At 39.7% G+C, this 16,105-nt stretch overlaps 1 protein-coding gene across 2 annotated transcripts in view; it reads left to right on the top strand.

Annotated features, from left to right (window-relative positions):
* Positions 1–6,988, top strand: part of LPP (LIM domain containing preferred translocation partner in lipoma) — a 681,585-nt gene extending 674,597 nt beyond the window's left edge. For both annotated transcript variants that reach the window (XM_030860949.3, XM_060298293.2), the window contains 2 exons: positions 959–1,079; positions 2,346–6,988. In XM_030860949.3, the coding sequence (XP_030716809.1) occupies positions 959–1,079; positions 2,346–2,474 (250 nt within the window). In that variant the 3' untranslated portion in view covers positions 2,475–6,988. The remainder of the gene's footprint in view (positions 1–958; positions 1,080–2,345) is intronic.
* The last annotated feature ends 9,117 nt before the right edge of the window (positions 6,989–16,105 follow it).

Genomic DNA, 16,105 nt, shown 5'->3' with positions numbered 1-16,105 from the left:
GTCTCATTTCACACCTTCATAAAGACAACACCTAATTTCCAGAAGATACATATGGGTGCACAGCCTATATTTGCAGCCTATTAATCTGTTACGAGAAAAAAAAAATGTTACGGCCATTGGTCATATTAAGGAATATTAAGAGATTAGGAAATATTAAAATTCCTCACCAAGAGTTAACCTCAAAAACGTGTGTGTGTGTGTGTGTGTGTGTGTGTGTGTGTGTGTGTGTGTGTGTGTTGGGTGGTATATTCATATACACATACCCTTTGGAAGTTCTAAAATCCTTTGAAGAATAGAGAACTGGACAGCTTTATAATTTTTTCTTTTTAAACAAAAGTTTAACACAACCAAAATATAGGAATTGCAGATTTGGCCATAGGAAGTTTGGTATAAAGAGTATTTAAACTCGCTAACCTCTGCTGCTTTGAAAAGATACGTATTTGAGGTTTCTTGTGTTCATTCCTAGAATTCAAGACACATTTCAAAGAAGAGGCTTAATAATTGGGAATGAGGCAAAGTTACCAACCTCAGGATACTTGGGTAGGGCTTGGGGAGCACATACAAAAGTCTAGAAGCAAAAGTCAGAAACAAGTAGGGGCCTCCTTGCCTCTCTGGCTGACCTGCCCAAGCCCAGGGTTTGTGTTTGCGATCTATCCACAGGTGAATCCCACGCCACGGCAGCTCTTCATGCAGAAGCAGTTCACACACTCACTCCCCTACCTCACCAGATATCGTGGTATTTATCATCTAGAAGGACCTCAACAGTCACCAAGTGTGAGTCCCTTATTTTAAGCTGAGGAAGCCGACTCAAGGAAAGTGACTTTTGCTCAAGGTCACACAAGACAGCAGACCAGGTGTCCCGGCTCTTGGTTTACACCTTTTCTTTTCACCTCCAAGTCTCATCTTTTTGCCAGTGTCCATGCTCAGTATCTAACCAGAACTCTCTCTCCGTTTCCAGGAAGTTTGCCCCCCGCTGTTCTGTGTGCAAGGAGCCTATCATGCCAGCCCCCGGCCAGGAAGAGACTGTCCGGATTGTGGCTCTGGATCGCGATTTCCATGTTCACTGCTACCGGTGTGAGGTCTGTGGTCAGTGCCCCCTCACCCTGCCAGGCCCACTAGAGCCGGATTTTCATAAATATAGCAATTATTAAATCTGGGGGAGCCCCTAGTGCCTGTGTTCATGGGACTTGTGTTTTACAAGAGGCCTGTAACCCAGGCTGGAAGTGACAAGGGAAGCCTCTTGGCCGAGGGCCATGTCTTCATCTATACAGCAAAGGGCAGCAAGTCTTTCTCCTCTAATCTGGGTACGAAAAGGTATAAAATCATTCAGAGAATGATTTTAAAACATTTTCTGATCATCCTATGACTTACCCAGAGCCCCTCTTTGAAAGTGCTTTTCTTGTTTGCTACTAGCTCTCCTGAGTGCAGCAGTTCGCATTAGCTGTCTGCGAGAGATAGTATGAACTTCTTTATTACCACATCCTCATGAGATTGGCTCTTCTAGTCCCACGAGGAGATTTTCCCAAGACACAGGCTGGTGGGGCTGGCAGGGTGGCCCCTGCTCTCCAGGACTACAGTGATTCCATTCACCGCCTGAGCTGTAACGACCACCTGTTTCATGCAGTGTGCTCTGTTTGGCCCTACGTGCCTCTCTCTGGCCTTCACATGAGCAAAGAGAATAAAAGACTTCCAGCTTTTACACTAGGTTTTATGACTAAAGAGAAACGGTGTCCTCTCCTCCGTGCTGTATCCTTTAGAAAGTACAGCAGGTCATTTCCCTCTACCCCCTGCCCCCAAACCTTAAGATTTTATTTTCTTTCTAAAGTTGGAATAAGTAAATAGAGCCCGTTGGTGGCCCTTCTGCTTAGCAGGAGTCACTCTACAACTTAGCTTCTGCCCTGGAGTTACCAGGAGATTCTCTCCCTGCACCTGTATATTACTCTTGAGAGATCCTTAAATTAATGATAAATGGCAAAGATGAATTAATGATTCGGGATCTATTCTTGTTTTATTTTCTCTTGTGCTTGTTCTCGTTGTTTGGGTGAGGGGAGCAAAACTACTAGTTGGGAGCCTAGACCCTCAGGTTCTTCTTTTCCTGTACCTGTATTTCCCATTAAGTGATCTCAGGAGGGTCATTTCACCCTGTTCGTATTGATGTCCCCAGTCTCTACTTAAGCTTAATGCAAGGCATACCATGTTATATCCTGCAGAAGGAGTTGAAGAGGCTGGCGGTGTATGAAGAGGAAAGGTAGTAGTTGGCCTCATTATGGAAGCCTTGAATGGAAAGCAAAGGAATTTGTTTCCATTTTCACTGATATCCTTTCCATCTGTCTTCCTTCTTCCAGGATTGTGGTGGTCTCCTGTCTGAAGGAGATAACCAAGGCTGCTACCCTTTGGATGGACACATCCTCTGCAAGACCTGCAACTCTGCCCGCATCAGGGTGTTGACCGCCAAGGCTAGCACTGACCTTTAAATCCAGTCACCTATTTAGCGGTTAGTTGGTGGCTCTGAGAAGGATGAAACACAAGAAAAAAAACATAAGAAGAGAAATAGGAAAAGAGAGGAAAGGCAATCAAGCTATAGGATGGTCTCTACTTCATCCACTATTAACCTTCCTTTAGAAACACATAGAGTATGAGATGTTTTAAAGTTCTCACCAAATACACATTTCACATTTAATCATGTAGGACCTTGATGGGCCTTTGTTCCCAAGGACTTGCACATTTTTGCACGGATTATGCTCCATCCCATTCACTTCTGCATTCCTTTAACTTTTAATCCCTATGTTTGTCTCACTTTTCATCTGGTTGAATGGCTTTTTTTAGTGTGGTATTTGCTGTCACACAGCTTTTCCTGGGTGAGTTTGCCAACTCACAGGTGCTTTTAGGCTTGAAGGCTCCATCCTATCACTTCCACATTGCCAGTGAGCATAAAAGATAGCCATTCTTTTTCTGTGTATTGAAAAATAGTTCTTTCTGTTGCTCTAAACTAGTCGTGTCCCTTGGGGGAAAAAAATGCACAATTATATGTCAGGCTATAAAGAATTTAAGCTGTAAATTACATAGGTTAAAAGAAGCCCTCATTGAATTTGCAGCCATCCTAATTCAAAATCTATAATGACCAGTGTTTGGGGCTCATTTGAAAATAGATACTGGTGAGAGAGAACCAAACTTCAATATTTTTCTAAAGAAATTACAGATAGGGTATGCTGGATAAAGCATTTTGGGGTTATATTTGAAAAACTCATTATTACCCCAAAATATTATCTTAAGATTTTCCTTTTCCATGCTACCTGGACATAATAATATGGACAAACTTGGTTTTCTCTAGAATATAACATTTCCAATACTGTTCTTCTTTTCATGCCAGAAATATTGCCTTTTTTTTTTTTTAAATATCCAAACACAAGTACCAAAATTGACTTTTTCTCTAGAGGAAAATAGCTATAAAGAGCGGTTTAAAAATTTTTTTTTCCAGGCCCAGGTCCTTTTTGCCTGACAGTTGCAAATCAGGGCACATAAAATTGTGTTAGTTTTGTGTAGTTTACTTTAAAAAGACAGGAAAGCTTGAAAAGATTGTGAAACCACAGTCTCATTATTCTTATAATCCTTCTGCAACTCAAATTACATACTGCAGAAGACATTTTCATATCATCGATGTGACATTTACACCACACTTTCAAAGACAATCACTGAAAAAAAATTGCCTTTTTGAGCTAAAAATATGCAGTCTCTGCCTAGAATCTTTATTCAAACTCTTATTGGGCAGTGAAATGCTTACTTGCCAGCTCCAGGACCGCATATACTTTATTACGTTTTAACATGTTTCTTTTAAGGAAGGACACTTCTTTTAGTAGCAGGTTACTGTTTTGTAAACTAATTAAGTATCTTGGATTAAGATTAGTTAAAACTTTCTTCAAATTTTTCACAAGTATATACTTTTAAATTATGAAGTACTTTAAATATAAACAAAAGTATAAATAATAATATAATGAATCTCTGTGCCACCCAGTTTAAGAAATCAAATATAACAAATACAGCTACATTCCCCTGTATACCCTTCCCTGATTCCACAGATACTTTTTCATGATTAGAAAATGACAAAGTTTTCTAGTCTGACTTTTGTTTCTAATTTTTAATTTTAACACTCAGAAATGAAAAATTGTGCGTGTTTTGAATTGCAACCCAGGCCTCAAGAGTCCCAGTTAAATTTATTTTACTTCAGTAGGAATCATCATAAAGGTGGTTGATTTTTTTTTTTTTCTGTAAGAAGTTCCTAAGCTTATAGCTCTTCTGAGTTAATCTGTGGCTCATTTGCTTTGGTCCCCAAACGGTTTTGTTTTAGAACCACCACAGTTACAGCTTTTCAAAGGGTCCTTTGACCCTTGACTGTCCTTTCCTTACCTTGCTGCCCTTATCCTTGATCTCACATTTCTCATAATGTGAAATACGAGGGGTCCACTTCGGGCAGCATATGAATTTTAGGATACAGTGGCAACTGTATCTCTGAATTTCTGTCTCCCAAATGAAAGGCCAGACCATGCGGATGATCTCAAAGAATACTGACTATTAGACAATTGAGGTGATAATGATAATATAATCTGCTTGAATTGTTTCAGTAACTTGTTTTCTATGAAATACTTGGGGGGAAATTGTCTTTTGGTCAAAAGCAAAGAGCCCAGTTTATTGAGAGATAGATTTTATCTCTTGAAGTGCAGTCCTATTAGTATGAATTGGATTTTATCTCTTGGAGTGCAGTCCTATGAGTATGAATTTTGCCAAAGGAGGGAGAATTTATGAAATATTTATACTATAAAAATGCAATAACATTCTACTTGTTTGTTACATTTAAGTCCTTATGTAACTGAATGTTTACATGCAAAAAAAAAAGAGAGAGAGTAATAAAAAAATGCTTTCACAGACCCCTCACTGTGGCATTGCCAGAATACTGCTTGCTTACAATCTTTATAGTGCATTTTATCACATAACCTCAGAGTATCTTTACCAAAGATTTTTAAAGTAAATCTCTTTTTAATATAGACTTATCATACTTTTATAATAATGAATGTGCACACCTACGTATATAGATATTTAGATTTAGATTTTTTTTTTCTTTCACAAGGTATAATAAGGAAAGGATCCTAAAATATTTTATTTCAGGATTTCTTAAATATATGATTTATATTGCTTTCTTATCTTCTCTTAATCATTTGGTGTCAGCAATGCCAAATCACGTTTTACTGTTTTAGCTACATGAAATTTTGCCTATAACAGAGATATAAAGATCTAATACCTTAAGGATTATAATTCTACTGTCTTTTGATATATTGTCTTGATTGTTAATCATTTAAATACATAAGTAATAGAAAAGAATCATAGAGTCTATAAGAGAAAGTTTGTAAAAATATACTAAAAATATACTGGCTTTAAAAAAAATTGTCAAGAACACAAATATTTGGTAATTTTATGTAACATGAGAGACATGGAAAAGGAAAAAGAAACCCACTGTGTCTTGGGCTCTGCAGACCGTTTCATAGTTAGATTTCTCCATTGCCTGGATCTCCAGCTCATGGCAACTCAGTGTGGAGTCTCATCTGCAAATAAATCGGCCTTTAAAACTCAAAAATAAGTCATGTGTCCCAGCAAAGCGCATCAAGACTTTGAGATCCTGAACATGTCTGCAGCTCAAAGATGTGGGTTCTTTTTTCTTTCATTAACAAATTGTTTCTGTAAGAGCAACTTCTCTGATCAAAATTACTACATTGAGTGTATGCTGATTAATACAGTGGAGATATCAACAGTATAATTGTTTTCTCACTATGAAAGATTCTGCAGAGATGTTTGTGATGATGTTTCAAGCATATAACACTCTCAAGTGTTTTATATTTGGGTCCCAGGGGGAAAAGAAGAGCATTTTACCATGGGGCTATAGTAGAGGGTTTATGGAATATAGACAGGACTCTGAAAACACAACTTCCAACAGTTTTCCTAGTTAGTAAAAATCCTATTAATGTGAACCAGCCAGGAGTAACAGTGTTATTTCTATTTGATATGTTTTGGGCTTCTCTTGTCAAATCTGTGTCGGCTGCCCCTTGATCCCTCCATTATCAAGTTTTGCAGGGTGTTGGGGAAGTTATGGCAGCTGCCAGGGAGATCAGGGAAACACTGATGTAACCTCACAGCCTCTCACCATTCCTCTTGGCTTGGAAAGGCTTTTTTTCCATATACATTTCTAGAAATATTGCTATTCTACCTTAGTATTTCACATTTGTAGTTTAAACAAGCGATTGTCCATCTGTTGCCTAGAGCTACAGTACATGTGTGTTATGAATGAAATATGACAGCATGTTCCATACCATGCTTTAGCCATCTGTAGGAAACCAGGAGGCTGGAAAAGATATACCTCTGCAAAATGTGCCTCAAGTTCATTTCCTGAGATCGCTCTTTTGGTGCACTTTCATGGGAGACAATCAGAGAGCAACATGGATTTGTGCCTTATTTTTAAAGAATCTTTACACTACTATGAATGCTCCACTGAAGAGTCTGTCTCTTAAATAGCCATCCCCAAATCTCCAAGATATACTCATCAAAAAGTCAAAATCCAGAGAAATCTCAACTCTTCATCTTAATGTATTCTAACAGTATTTCTGTTCTCGCCATCTCTTAGAAGTACCTTACGGATTCCTAAATTAGGTAAACATTCTTATGCCACGAGGTGATGTCTTGGGTGTTGTTAGTGACTTAGTGGTCTTACTCTCGTTTTAGTTAGATAGTGAAGAAAGACTTCCACTTGAGCCTTTAACACCTATTCAGCATGTCCACTTTTTTTTTAATTGCCACAATTTTTTTTTTAATTTAATAGTGTACAGAACAAGTTGAGGATATTGGTTCTGAGTCATTATTATGGTGCAATCATGAACACTTCAGGTCAAGTTATTTCCTTGACAGATAACTTTTCTCATGAAGCTGTTGTTTAGTTCACTTATATTTCAACCTTTAAAAAGTGATCTGATGTGGTGTGGTGAGAGTTCTTCCTCTCTCTCTCTCTCTCTCTCTCTCTCTCTCCCCCTCCCTCCCTCCCCACCCCCACCCCTGCCTTGTCTCCCTTCTTATTCCTTCCCATTTCTACTGGTTAATGTTATCGTGCTTGGACTTTTCATAAATAAGTTAAATCAATGCATTACAAGCCATATGGTATTATGATCATATTAAAGGAAGAATTGTGCCGCAAAATATATGTGTCATCCATCAATTCTTTCTTTAAAAGTGCCTATTTTTCCAGATTGTGTTTATTCATAAAGTGAGGTGAGATAATAGAGTCTTTCAGATTTATTTTAATGAGTTTTCATCAGGGACTCAGATCACAGAGTTCTTGGCAAATTCCTTTATGACTGGCCTACTTTTCTCAGCTATAGGCAAAGTGATCTTTCTAAGGCTAGGTTGAGTTTTTTTTTAATCCAAAGCATTTTGACCAACAAAACAATCATATTTTTAAGTGGTGGCATGTTATTTTAGATCAGTGAAACTTGAGAGTTTTCCTTATGGCAGGGGAAAGCTATTATTCTTCTGGAATTTTTACACATATCAGCATTTTTCCCATGACAGTAATATTAAACCCTAATACTTGAATCACAGTATTTTGCAGGGAGTAGGCCAGCAACAGAGTTTTTCCTGAAGCACGGATTACAGACCTGTAGTGTGTTTATAAAAAGCAACCTGAGAAGAACAATCTGGGTCTTTCGGTAAAACATTGTCTTAAAATGAGTCTGAGATTCTTTTGAACTCTGGCTAGTACTGATCAAAACATGCCTTCTGTGTCCATTTTTTATAAATTTGTTTAGGAAAAGCTTATAATTCTAGGACTGTATTTCTATTTTGGGTTTCTGCCCTTCTGTTTTCTACAAGTTGATCTTGATTTTCCTTTTTAGGAGGGTCACAGATGAGGAAAGTAAAAGCCTAACTAATACATACGTAATTCAATACACAAATGAATTGGCCGAGAATTAATGATAGTCTCAGTGAATGTGTTGTTTTGATAAACAGGCAGAGGTTTGGGTTTTTTTTTTTTTTTTTTTTTGGTTTTTTTAGTTTTTTTTTTTTTTACCTGTCTCCAAGAAGAGAGGGCTTTGGCGGGGAAGGAGGAATTTGAGAGAAGGGGCAGGTCACAATTTAAACAATAAGATTCTTGTACCGTGTAACTCAGAATTTTCATAGGGGTTTTAAGGATTGGCAATTGTAGTTTTTTAAACAAGTAAAATATTTATATTTCCAAGTTTGTGAGGTGTTTAAAAATCACTATGGCTAACCATGTATTTTTCCCTTGTCAGGAGAGAATTAAAATGGGAGCTGCTTCTCAGCCCCATGGCATGGCCATAACTACACGAGACTTTTTTTTTTTTTGGTACGCGGGCCTCTCACTGTTGTGGCCTCTCCCGTTGCGGAGCACAGGCTCCCGAAGCGCAGGCTCAGCGGCCATGGCTCACGGGCCTAGCCGCTCCGCGGCATGTGGGATCTTCCCGGACCGGGGCACGAACCCGTGTCCCCTGCGTCGGCAGGCGGACTCTCAACCACTGCGCCACCAGGGAAGCCCACGAGACTTTTATAATACATGTCATTTCATCCCTCTGTGAGAGGGCCATAGCTCGTTCTCTTTGTGACAGATGGCAATGCATATTCTTACGTAGTCTTAGTTAAGCTGTACTACGCCCTAAGCATCTCTGAAGGTTAGAGGTTTCTATTTTCACACATTCAATATTTCATCCCTTCTGATGTACTTACTTGGTGAGCACGGTAAGCAGGCGTTGTTTTGGTCTGTGGGCCTCTTGTTCAAATCCAGTCATCCACGTCCTGTACGGCCCTGCCTAAACAGCCATGCTAGAATTGATTTGTACTGCCTTTTTCCTTTTTAGTTACAAGCACAGAAAACTAACTTTAGCTTACTAAGTTCAAAGAAGAAATATAAAATGGCACATTTTTCCTTCAATATAGAAAGGAAAGACACTCCTTTACCTCTTTTATTTTCCTGGACCCTGTGCAAAAAATTGTAGACTCTATAATTTTGTTATCCAACATGCGTGGGGCTTATCTTGTGGGAAGTTGTGTGGAAGATGCATTTTATTAAACTCATTGACTTTTCTCCCGTGAAGTTACCAAAAAAAAAAAAATTACTAAAATCTTCGCCCTTTATTCCTGATTGTTACTTAATTTACAGCAGTTTCTAAGCACACTAATAAATATCTCTTATCCTAGCCCTTGTTATAAGCACAGATTTTGTAGGATTCTACAAGCAAAATGTTATGTATACTAGAAAGATGAGGGAAACCGATAGCTAATTCTTTTGTAATACCTTAAGATGGTTACATTAATCCTTCCCTACTGTGTGCTTGCTACTTCTTCCAGGACACTTATTCACTTATGGGCAAGAGAAAACATCATGCATCTAACTCTGTTAGACATTTACCTAATAGGCCCAAATAGAAGTCTTTATTAAATGACCCACAAATGCAATCAACTTGGCACTGAACATAGCTTCTAAATTCAGTGTTCAACCCCAGGAATAGAATGATCTACCAAGACTGAGACAGGTTTCATTATGTCATCTTGTGTTCTACACCAGTGTAGAGGGCTATAGCTGACCCCAAGCCCCAGTGCTGTTCCTAGACAAATCATGCGTCCTTTGAGGATCTGAATCTCCCGTTATTTTCCTGAGAAGTCTCCATTTCACATCTTCTTAGAGCTGGCTAGTATGTAGTAGTATTCACGGCAGTCCCTTCTACCATCGGGGCAGCTTTTTTCTACAAAAGTTCTTCCGTGTTAAACAAAACTCTGGCTCTGGAGCTATGCACAAGGAGTCTAATGTCTAAATTGTTGCCTCTAGGTCAGATATCACTGACTCTTTCAACTTTTCCTCATTGATTGACATGGTATCAAGTCCAATCACCCTCTTGCTTCTCCTTTGAACAGTTGGACCCAACAATATTTTCTAATTTTGTTTCAATCTACTTGGTGAAATGGGGCCAGCACTTTGGGTCAGGCTAGGTAAAAACACTTTCTTCAGGGTTGAAAGTAAGTGGAATTGGAAGCATCCAAAGGAAACTGATATTCGATGTGGAAACTTCCCCCAAGGACTCAGACCCAGGAGAGTGAAAGCTTGATGAGGATAGATCTCCCATGTGTGCAAAACAGTCCTCTTACACTATGTCCTTTACTGTTTTTGTTGTTAGCAAAAAGTCAAAAGAGGAAGTGAGCTAGTTAGTATATATGTCATCCATAAGACTCCCACTTCTTGGTCAATGTTCATAAATTCTCTTCAGCCCTTTCCCTTTGTTCTTATCTTCTCAAGAATAAGACATTTCTTGTCCATGTTCCCATACTGAATACACAAAAAGAGTCCTGGGCTCTTTATCGGTTCCACATAAATATTTCTGGCTGGTTGGCTTTTGAGGCTTGCTTTCATTCTTCTGGGCTCAAATGTTAGTACCTATAGATGTTGCACTCTAGACCAAGTGAGCAGCTTCCCTACTTGATCAGTTAAGAACTACCCTCAGGAGTCCGTGTTTTCTCTATCCTTTTGTCTTTCTAACATCTTTACCCCTTACTCATCTCCTCAATGTAATAATCACTTTAAGGGAATCAGCCCCTAAGTAACTCTGATTGAAGCTAACTGCAGTAAAATCAGATAGGTTCAGTCTGCACTCCACAGGAAGGAATATAGCTTCAGGAAAAGTAATTCTCCCCAGTGGTATCAGTAAGGCTTCATGGAAGAGTGAACTTTGTTAAGGAATCTTGGTTCATTGGCTTGATTTAGAAGTTTAGAGAAGAATATTGACGGCACCAGAAACAAAAGGAGAGCATAGGTTATGTTCAGAGAAGACCTTCTGCTTTAAGGATCACAGATTCCGGAATGTCCTTCACAGGAGAAAACGCTTCCAGATACTCAAGGTCGGTGAGAAGGGAAAAGCATAGAGCAAGATTGATTCAATTTGCTTTTTCATCTCTATGTAAACGTAAGATGGGATACGTTGTCAAATTATAATCCAACCCATAGAGTATCAACAGGAATCTGTTTTGATAACATACAAAATGCACATTTGCATTGGCTCATAGCTCTGTACTCCACTCTTGCACCAAACACCCCTATCTTTTGAGCCCACAAGGCGATGAGCAGGACACCTCTATTTTCCCATTACTTCTAGGTCCACAGTTGGAAAGGACTCCACATTCATCTATTCCACTTGGTGTTAAAATTCCCTTACAGATTTCTTGCTAAGTGATAATCCAGACTCTGCTTAGCATCACCTGCATCAAGGAGCTCATTACTTCTTAAGCTCTTCCATTTCCTCCATCATGCTTTGTTCCAAGCTCCCAGAAACAGCCTTTTGGGCTTAGGTGCTCCTTGGTGCCACACAAAATTCATCTTTAGTACATAATAAAGTGTCGCTTCCTCCCTCTGTTTTCCTTCCAAACATATTTTGCTTTTGGCAACACATTACTTTACAAAAAATAAACTTTGATTTTTTTTTTAGCTGAAGATTATAAAAACCTTTAAACATCCTTAGAAATAGTCTGAAGGGTTTTCTGAGGGTTAGGTTTCAGAGTATGAGTTTGGGGTTGCTGTTTTTACTTTCTTATTCAAAAGACAAACTGTTCTGACTGTTGTTCTATAGCTTCATGCCTTCCGCCAGTAACTAACCCATGAAACCCTCTCTTGTTATTCATTCTGCTGATAATGACCTTAAAATGTTGGGAAATGTCAGCGTGCGATCTCCGCTTCTAACAAGGAAAACGTCAAAAGCAGAAAATACTGGTTCTATTGAAATGCATCACCTCTGGCCGGTTGTCCTTTGCGAAAGGAAGGAGGTTACATTACGTCATGGTTTTACATAGAAACGTATACATTCTTTCCATATTGTCCCGAGTTACTAGTTAGTGTCAATACCATTCCTTGGTCTTCGGGAGGACAAGGCTTGCAGCCCTTCCACCCCAGCCTTAAATTCCAGAGTCCTATCGGCAGAACCTGTCATCAGGCTCCTGGGCAGGACTCGGAGGTGGCTTTCTGAGCTCTGAAATAATAATTCCTAAGAGAGCTTACAAACTGCTTTCACACATAAAACAGCCCTGGGAGGAAGGTTATTAATAGCCCTATCCTAGAAGAGAAAGCTGAGGCTCAGAATTGTTAAGTGACTTGCCAAAAGTGATAGAGCTGGTAAGTGGTAGATTTGGGGACATACCCAGGTCCAGTGCTCTCTCCAGTGGCCGCTCTCAGGGCACAAAATACCTCAGAGCACGCTGTATGCTTCTCACAGACCACCGTACCCCCTGTTTGAGGGCGTCCAAGGAAATTCACGTAGGTTACTCAGCTATCAGGTGGCAGAGCCCTGTGTGTACTGTGGTGTTTGAGATCATTTAGAGGTTGCATGCCTTTTCTGTGTCATCTTGTGGGAAACTACTAGGTATTCTGATTGGCAGTGTGATGGAGCCGGTGAGGAAGGGCCACCGCTAAGAACAAACACTGTGGCACTGAAGTACACTGCAGCAAATTTCCCCAGAGACCGTGGTTTACTTTACATTAACTGAAAAACTCCCTGGAACTGTGAGGTTCCGTTTATCAACCAAGACCATGTCATTTAGAATCCAGTGGCGTGCAGAAAGAAGTGACTTGACCCTTAGGACGATTCTCCTGTGGGCCACGATTTATGCCCCACAGAGGCAGGAACTGCTGTAGGTAAACAATGCCTAGTCTTCTCTCAGTTCACATTTATCGAGGCCCACCAAGTATATGGCACAGCATCAGGCATTTCCGAGCCAGCCAACCGACCTTGACCTTGAAATGTCTGTGAACAAATGCTATGGGATTGACTGCCGTTCTGCGACTTGGCTTTAGCTACTTGATAGCCTGGGCTTATACCCTGCTGTGGTCGTTTTGTGATTTGCGTGTGCTTATCATGAGGCGTTTGGTGCTCTGTTGTTTCCAGCCTACGTACTTGGAAGCCTGCGTGTATATTCTAGAACCTGCTCTACGTGGCATTTCAACAACTGGGCATGCCTTCTCTTGAGCTGCATCCCTCAGGAAGCTGTGCCTTTTGATGTGTGCTCTTGGGTTTTTAGTTCCTCCCATTTCTCATTATAGTTGTTTGGCTTTAAGTTAAAATCTGTCCACTGATTGAAAAATATCTTTCTTCATCTGAGTTAAATCTACTGCAGGGAACCTTTAAAATGAGCTTATCTAATAAGCTTTCTAGGCATTTTCCCTCCCTAGAGTCTTCCATCCATCAAGCTGGTCTCATCATCCCTCTGCTGAATTCCCCGGGATTAATGAGGGCCAAGTTAAATAACAAACGGCCTCTCACCCCTTTCCAGTCTTCACACCTGGGAAATACAGGCAGGGCCGGCAGGGCCAGCAGGCGAGTCTCCTTGGCTGACATGTCAATTTAGACCCTGGAAAGGTGGCTGATCTTGCCGTGAGGTTTGATTAATGTGATGACTGATAGAGTGGAAAGTGATTTCTCATAGAATAACAGGTATAACCCCCACTACAGGAGTGGAGTAGCAGAAGCAGCATTCTGAGAACTTATCAGAATTATCTGGGTGAGTACGCCTGAGCCGAGACTCACTTGGGTAGAAACTGTGGTGTCTTATTAGAGGGAATGAAAGGACAGTGAAGCTGTGAATATGAAAAAGCAGCCCTTTAAAAAAATCAAGGAAGCCACAAGCTCTGATTTATCTTTACATAACGTAAAGGAAATTATGAATGCATTTTTTTCTTCCTCCACTGTACACAATATTACCCCCCATGCTTAGGGAAAACACAATTGTGTTGTCCTCAAAACGCTCATCCGTGCACGTGCTTGCACCCAGGCGCACACTCTCTCTTACACACACACGCACACACACACACGCGCAGACATCTTCCAAGAAGGCTGATCCTTCAAAAAGGAAATCTTATTTTAAAACACTTGGATTTTTCAGGCCAAGAAACTAATAATTCCTAGACCTGACCCATTTTAGTGACTGCTAAAAAAGAAAAGGAAAAGCTATTTAAATTTTGTACGCATCCATTTATCTCTTAAAATATGCCAGAGCACTTTGAGGTGAGGGTGGAGACTAAGGTATTTATCTCTGCTGCTTGAGGCACTCTTTATATTTCTACCTGTTGGGAAAAGGGTAAGAACTATTCTTGGGCGATTATTATTTGATGCATTTGTGTTGCCACCTTGTACGGTGCCTGCTTTGCTTCCTACCGAGGCGTAAGAATGAGTTGTTTTTTTGACTCCTTTTCCCCCATCACGAGGGAGTAAATATTAAAGCCTGAATGTCTTCCCTCACCAAATTATCTCAGTCCATTTCTGAGCTAGTTTAGAAAGTGCACAAGGGGAAGAGCTAGCTTCTCCTGGATATATGTCTCCATTTTTCTTCTTTCTTGGGAGACAAATATAAAGGGAAAAAATCCAGTTTCTTTTCATCTCTCTTTCTCTTTGGGTGACAGTTGATGATCACTTAGTGATTATAAACCAGAAGTAGGTGAATAGCTTAGCCAGGTTGTGATGTATCTGCCAACATGCTTCATTCCTTCAAACACAGACTTTGAGAGGAAAAGGGATTTTATCATTTAAATGCCAACAATAGGAATGGCCTCATATTTTAACTTTCAAACAGTAAAAGGTGAGTTGATATTTGGGCAGTGTTTGCATTTTACTCACCCTATGTGCCTTCTGCTTTTAGTTTTTAGATGAATGTCATTACATTAACGTATCAGGGCAAAACTGCCAAAAAGTGTTAAAGTGCCTTGGACCTTCCTCACTGGGTAGCAAGTTGAAACTGGGATAAACCGTACCAGCCTTCTTACTTAACTGAAATATCTGAACTGAGGTGTATCCTTGATGAAAGAGATTTAGGACCCTGGAAACTAAATCTTGTCACCCACCATTAGCTTCTATTTAACTAGTTGCAAAATCATTTTTAAATGACTTTCTTCCTTTTAGTACCCGTTTTTTTTTCTCTTGGGAAAGCTGATGAGCAAATTATCCAATAATTATTTCTTATTAAACAAAGTCAGAATATTTCCCCCCAAAAAATCTGAAGTAGTCCTCATTAATTTTCAGGAGACACATGAAAAAGCAAATAGAATTAAAGATGGCATCAATTGTCTGATTATTTAGCATGAATAAAATTATGTGATTTAATGTGCCTTCAGTGAAAATTTAAACTAAATGCAAAATGTTCACAGCAGGATGCAGTATTGAACTTTTGCCTTGGTATCTATGCAATTAATTACTTTTTTTGTTTTGTTTTGCCTTTTAAACTTTACCTTTATCATTCTTTATCATTAGTTAAACAGATTTGGGGCTGTCTCTTTCTCTACTGGGAATATGTGCAATTATGAGATGCACCCCCCAAAAAAGGAAGGGAAAAGAAAGAATTTTCGGGTTGCAGATCTGTGCCATGAAGTAGACGTGACATGAAGATGCAGAGCCGGAGGATAGTAATTTTCTCTGAGCCGTACACACCAGCTTTTATTTCATGGCTTTGTCACAGGCTTTTCTCCTTCTGTGCTGTCACCTTTGAGAAAAACGATTGCACCTTCTCCAAGTCTGCCTTTTAACAGCTACAGTTGAGTTGGCAAGACTTCCCCAGCTCTGAATATAGCCATTTGCCAACTCCGGCCTCTTTGCGAGACTGACTCAAATCTGTGATCTTCTGTTCAGCATACACATCAGCAAAGTGAGAAGATGAGCACTAAATATAGGCTCTGTTAACTTTACTTTTAGATTTACTGCCTTCAAAAAAGTGCCTATTCTGAGAAACATAGACGTTATTCCTACATATGTATGTACACACGGTACCCAGAGTCATACCGTGCAGCCTTCAAAAACATACCATCGAAAGGAGTAGGTGCTAAGATAAGGAAACCTTGCCAAATGAAAGTCCCTCGTTTCCAATATCCCCTCCCAAGTGGCACCGTGAAACAGGCTGCAAGCACATTCCCTGAGCATTCCTTGCTGATACAGCCACTTTATATTTTTATCCTACTGGGTGGTGGCATGTTGCTGAGGTTTCCTGTATCTACTTCAAGGGAATATATTATGCTTTATGGAATTGGAACATT

Source organism: Globicephala melas, chromosome 4, assembly GCF_963455315.2.
Source record: "Globicephala melas chromosome 4, mGloMel1.2, whole genome shotgun sequence".
NCBI lineage: Eukaryota > Metazoa > Chordata > Mammalia > Artiodactyla > Delphinidae > Globicephala > Globicephala melas.
Note: the sequence above shows the minus strand (reverse complement) of the source record. Positions and strands in the feature narration are given on the sequence as shown.